The sequence below is a fragment of the Stegostoma tigrinum genome, chromosome 26, assembly GCF_030684315.1.
Source record: "Stegostoma tigrinum isolate sSteTig4 chromosome 26, sSteTig4.hap1, whole genome shotgun sequence".
Lineage (NCBI taxonomy): Eukaryota > Metazoa > Chordata > Chondrichthyes > Orectolobiformes > Stegostomatidae > Stegostoma > Stegostoma tigrinum.
Genome location: NC_081379.1, coordinates 51,203,577 through 51,209,704, shown reverse-complemented (window position 1 = coordinate 51,209,704; position 6,128 = coordinate 51,203,577). Strand labels below are relative to the sequence as shown.

The following is a 6,128-nucleotide window of genomic DNA, read 5'->3' as shown; positions in this document are numbered from 1 at the left end:
CACCACTTCCTCTGGCAGCTCATTTCATACATGCACCATCCTCTGCATGGAAAACTTGCCCCTTAGGTCCCTTTCAAATCTTTCCCCTTTCACCTTAAACCTATGGCCTCTAGTTTCGGACACCCCACCCCAAGGAAAAAAAGACCTTGACTGTTCACTTTATCCATGCCCATAATTTTGTAAACCTCCAGAAGGTCACCCCTCAACCTCTGATGCTCCAGGGAAAATAGCCCCAGTCTATTCAGCCTCACCTGATCAGCTCAAACCCTGGCAACATCCTGGGAAATCCTGTCTGAACCCTTTCAAGTTTCACAACATCCTTCCTATAGCAGGGGGACCAGAATTGTGCACCATATTTCAAAAGTGGCCTAACCAATGTCCGGTACAGATGCAACATTATCACCCAACTCCAAACAAACTGATCCTATCCAGTAGACTTTGTATATCATTAAAACAACAGCTGTTTTGGTTGCTGCCTGAAGATATGCCTGTGTGCTTGTAAAATACTGTTTGGTGTGCAACAGGATGATTTGCAAAATAAAGGACAATGATTGCGTGATTGACACAGGCATTTGACATGAAGCTTTAACTTTCCAACTTTGTGCCTCAATTTCACTATGGGTTCATATATATTTCTCTGCTGAAACTTAAACATATTAGTGTTTAGGCGTCCTCATTTGCCATGCAACAGCTGTATTCTCAATATTTTGGCTTTGATTATTTGTTGACTTGTTTAAGTGCGCTATTGGCCTGCAGTGGCATTGTTCCTGCTGAACTGTAGACACAATGGTTTGTTGATCTCCCTCACAGGAATTTTAAGATAGAGGGAAATCTATGTCAGCTGCTGAGAGAAACAATATACTAAGATGCCAGGTCTGAGGAAGGGTCACTAGACCCGAAACGTTAACTCGATCTTTTTCTTCACAGATGCTGCGAGACCTGCTGAGCTTTTCCTGAAACTTCTGTTTTTGTTACTAAGAGATGCCACCAGATTAACAAATTCGAATGGATTTTGTGTCATGTGGTTACTGACACAACTGTTTTATGGATTAGATTTTGGAATTGGTGACATAAATGGTCATGTCACTGGGTGAGTAACAAAGGTTCAGGTTAGAATTTGAATTCTATTAATAAAAATTGGAATTAAAAGCCAGCCATCAGTACTGGTGACCATAAAGCTATTTTTGACTGTCTTAAAAACACATCTATTTCTGCACTTTTAGGGAAAGTAATCTGTTGTCAGTATTTGGCCTGGGTTATGTGCAACCCCAGATCTACAACAAAGTTGTATCAGTGATAATGGGAACTGCAGATGCTGGAGAATCCAAGATAATGAAATGTGAGGCTGGATGAACACAGCAGGCCCAGCAGCATCTCAGGAGCACAAACACAGAGGATCTAATGAAGGGTCTAGGCCCGAAACATCAGCTTTTGTGCTCCTGAGATGCTGCTGGGCCTGCTGTGTTCATCCAGCCTCACATTTCATTATCTACAACAAAGTTGTCGGTTCTTAAATACCCTCTGATCTGGCCCTACAAAATAATTGAGTGTATCAAACTGGTACAATATATTAAGTGAGTGAAACTGGACAAGTCAGTCTGCGTCAACCTAGGCACTGGAAATAATAATGATAAAAACAGGCAATTAAATATCCCAGGATATAGAGCTGCAGGCGGGATAGAGAGGGAGGTAAAAGGGGTGGAGGAGTTGCATTTCTAGTCAGAGGATATCACAGCTGTGCTGAAGGAGGGCACTATGGAGGGCTCGAGCAGTGAGACAATATGGGCAGAGCTCAGGGTGTGATAAAATGTTGGGGCTACACTACAAGCATCCCAACAGTGACTGTGAGATAGAGGTACAAATATGTAGTCAGATGGACAGAGAACTGGCTGGGCAACAGGAGACAGAGTGTTGTAGTGGAAGGGAGTTTCTCCAAATGGAGAACTGTGACCAGTGGTGTTCCACAGGGATCCATGTTGGGACCACTATTGTTTGTGATATACATAAATGATCTGGAGGAAGGTATAGATGGCCTGATTAACAAGTTTGCAGATGACACTGTTATAATTGTATAAGACTTTGGTTTGACGACATTTGGAATACTGCATACAGTTCTGGTCACCACATTACCAAGAGGATGTGGATGCTTTGGAGAGGGTGCAGAGGAGGTCCACCAAGATGTGGCCTGGTATGGAGGGTGCTAGCTATGAAGAGAGGTTGAGTAGATTAGGATTATTTATATTAAAAAGACAGGTTGATGGGGGGAACTTGATTAAGGTCTACAAAATCATGAGAGGTACAGACAGGGTGGCTAGCAAGAAGCTGTTCTCTGCCCTGCGCCGACCCCCCGGCTTGGAGGGCCAAAGGGCCTGTTCCTCTGCTGGAATTTTCTTGGATAGTAGGAACTGTAGATAATGGAGAATCTGAGAAAACAAGGTGTGGAGCTGGATGAACATGGCTGCCCAAGCAGCATCAGAGGAGCTGGAAGACTGACATTTTTGGCCTAAACTCTTCTTCAGAAATGGGGGAGGGGAAGGGTGTTCTGAAATAAATAAATAGGGAGAGAGGAGGAGGCAGATAGAAGACGAATGGTGGAGAAGAGGCAGACAGGTCAGAGACGGGGAGTTAGGTCAATCTAGGGAGCACGGACAGGTCAAAGGGGCGGGATGAGGTTAGTGGAAAGGAGATGGGGGTGTGGCTTGAGGTGGGAGGAGAGGACAGGTGCGAGGATGCACAGGTGGCCGGGGACGAGCCAGGGCTGGTTTTGGGATGCAGTAGGGGGAGTGGAGATTTTGCAGTCCATATTGATACCATTGGACTGCAGGGTTCCCAAGTGAAATATGAGTTGCTGTTCCTGCAACCTTTGGGCGGCATCATTATGGCACTGCAGGAGGCCCAGCATGGACATGCCGTCTAAGGAATGGGAGAGGGAGTTGAAATGGTTTGTGAAGAAGGGTGTACGCCCGAAACGTCAGCCTCCCTGCTCCTCTGATACTGCTTGGCCTGCTGTGTTCATCCAGCTCTACACTTTGTTATCTCTGTAATTTTCTTTGTTCTTTGTTCTTAAACCCATGATCTCTAGCAAAGACAGCTGATAAAATTCTGCAGCTCACTTCCTATCATTATTATGGTGGTACCTTCTCCACACGCCCCTCAATACCTACATAGTGTTGGAACCACAACTATTCATGTTATACATTAATGTCTGGACAGAGGAACTGAGGTCATTGATGCGAGATTTGCACATGACACAAAGATAGGCGGACAGACAGTATTCAGGAGATGGGAGGTTGCGGGTAGGACTTGGACAAGCTATGAAAGTGGGCAGATGGAATATAATGTGGGAAAGTGCACTTTCATAGGTAGAAGCAGAGACTATTTCTAAACTGGAAAAGACTTCAGAAATCTGACACACAAAGGGGCTTTGGAATTCTAGTTTAGGATTCACTTCAGATTAACATGCAGGTAGGCAGGAATGAAATGGTGGTATTCATTTCAAGATGCCTAGAATACAAGAGCAATGATGTGCTACTGAAGCTGTATAAGCTTTGGTCAGACCACATTTAGAGTATTGAGAGCAGTTTTGGGCCCTAAATCTAAGAAAGGATGTGCTGGCCTTGCAAGTTTACAAGATTGATCTCAGGGATGAAGAACTTGTCATATGAGGAGCTGTTGAGGACTCTGAGTCTGTATTCAATTGAGTTCAGAAAGACGAGGCGGGATCTCATTGAAACTTACAGGAAACTGACAGACCTGGATACAGCAGATGTGGTAAAGACGTATGGTTGTAGGACTGTCTCGGGCTTAAGGACACAGTGAAGGGATGACCTTTTACAACTGAGATGAGTAATTTCTTCAATCAGGGAGTAGTGAATCAGCGGGACTCTGCTGCAAAAGGTGATCAAGGTCAGGTCGTTGAGTAAGACAGAGAGTGTTCTTGATTAATAAAGGGATAAAGGGTTGCTGGGAGCAGGCAGGAGACTGGAGTTGAAAAATACATCACCCATGGTTGAACGGCAGAGCAGACTCTATGGGCCGTATGGCCTAATGCTGCTCTGAAATCTTATGATCTTACACTCAATGCACGAAGCAATAGAGGCAAGTGTGCCAAACGCCTTCTCCACTACCTGTGAATCCACTTTTAAGGAACTATGAACCTGCACTCCAAGGTCTTTTTGTTCAGCAACACTCCCCAGGACCTTACTATTAAGTTCCTAAGTCCTGCCCTAATTTGCTTTTCCAAAAGGTTTCCAAAATTAATCTAAATTAATTTCCACCTGCCACTCCTTGGCCTGTCTGATCAAGATCCTGTTATAGAACATAGAACAGGCCCTTCAGCCCACAATGTTGTGCCGACCACTGATCCTCATGTATGCACCCTCAAATTTCTGTGACCATATACATGTCCAGCAGTCTCTTAAATGACCCCAATGACCTTGCTTCCACAACTGCTGCTGGCAACGCATTCCATGCTCTCACAACTCTCTGCGTAAAGAACCTGCCTCTGACATCCCCTCTATACTTTCCACCCACCAGCTTAAAACTATGACCCCTCGTGCTAGCCATATCTGCCCTGGGAAATAGTCTCTGGCTATCAACTCTATCTATGCATCTCATTATCTTGTATACCTCAATTAGGTCCCCTCTCCTCCTCCTTTTCTCCAATGAAAAGAGACCGAGCTCAGTCAACCTCTCTTCATAAGATAAGCCCTCCAGTCCAGGCAGCATCCTGTTAAACCTCCTCTGAACCCTCTCCAAAGCATCCACATCTTTCCTATATATTCCAAGGTAACCATCTTCACTGCCGACTCCACCTCCAATTTTGGTGTCATCGGCAAACCATATCTCCTATGTTCTCATCCAAGTCATTTATCAAAAAAAAACAGCGTAACAAATACTGAAAAGCAATGCTCCACCACCACCTGTCTTCTACCTTTGTGCCAGTTCTGTGTCCAAATGGCTAGTTCTCCCTGTATTCCACATGATCTTACCTTGCTAACCAGTCTATCTGGAGGAACCTTGTCGAAGACATGTATCATCTGACGAAGGAGCAACACTTCAAATGCTTGTGATTTCAGATATACCTGTTGGACTCTAACCTGGTGACATGTGAGTTCTGACTTTTCTGGACTCCAATAGATGTGTCAATACGTAGGAAAAGTCTTGATTTTTGTCTGGAAATACTACATTTTTTTTGCTGTACTGACTTCTTCAAATAAATAATTAAAAATGTTGACATTTTCTGAAAAATCTTTATATTCGAATTAAACATAGTTAACTAGTATTTAAAATTCTAAAGCAGGCTGTTTACACATTTAGGCATCACCCTCCAATAAACTGGCATATGCTATAAGTGGATATTGGAGAAAAGACCCCACTGAGCATGCTTGCTTAGCAATATTGGCTGCTCTTCAAATACAAACAGCTATCACCCAAATTACCGTCTCAAAGTAATAAATGCTGAATTCGTATTCATGTACTGACGCCAGCATCATGATGTGGCTTGGAGCACACCGCAGATGATATAGATGCTGTACCATCCCTGGCAGTTCTCAGACTGAGTACTCGGTCCAGAGAGAGTTTATTGATGGCACTGGCTTCAACTTCACATTCTGTTTACAGTCCAATTGCTGACTGGAAGCCTGAAATGCACATCACTGAGCTTTCTTGGTTGAGTTGCATCCAACATCAAGCCCCAGGAGTGCCAGCTGGTCCTACAAGGGGGCTGGTTCTGTCTTCATCTTGGCCTTCATCAGTTTCTGTCTGAGGGCTCTCAACTACCAGAGTTATTTCATCAATAAGCTCACAATTGGGGTTGGAGAAGGCTGATAATGGCAACATAATGCGATGCATTTCTCGCTCATTGGCTCTCTGCTCCTGCTCTTTCTTCAAGTCTCGTCCCCTGGAATACAATTGTGCAACAGCCAATTAATTCTAGTCACTGGTGAAAATGTTCCAAAGTATATTTAACACTGTAAAATGTTTCTTCAATTGTCTCTAAAACATTATCAATCAAAACATGACAATGCGCCTTCAAGGTAACTCAGACTCATGACCAAAACCTTGAATAGAAGATAAACTGTAGCAACATTTTAGACAAGTGAGACATGGATCTGCAGGCAGAGATT

General features: G+C 43.9%; 1 protein-coding gene across 1 annotated transcript in view; it reads right to left on the bottom strand.

Moving 5' to 3' along the window:
- Nucleotides 1-5,232: 5,232 nt before the first annotated feature.
- The window catches only part of pik3ip1 (phosphoinositide-3-kinase interacting protein 1), a 48,612-nt gene continuing 47,716 nt past the window's right edge, over nucleotides 5,233-6,128 (bottom strand). The window contains exon 6 of the mRNA XM_048556249.1: nucleotides 5,233-5,902. Within this exon, the coding sequence (XP_048412206.1) occupies nucleotides 5,689-5,902 (214 nt within the window). The 3' untranslated portion in view covers nucleotides 5,233-5,688. The remainder of the gene's footprint in view (nucleotides 5,903-6,128) is intronic.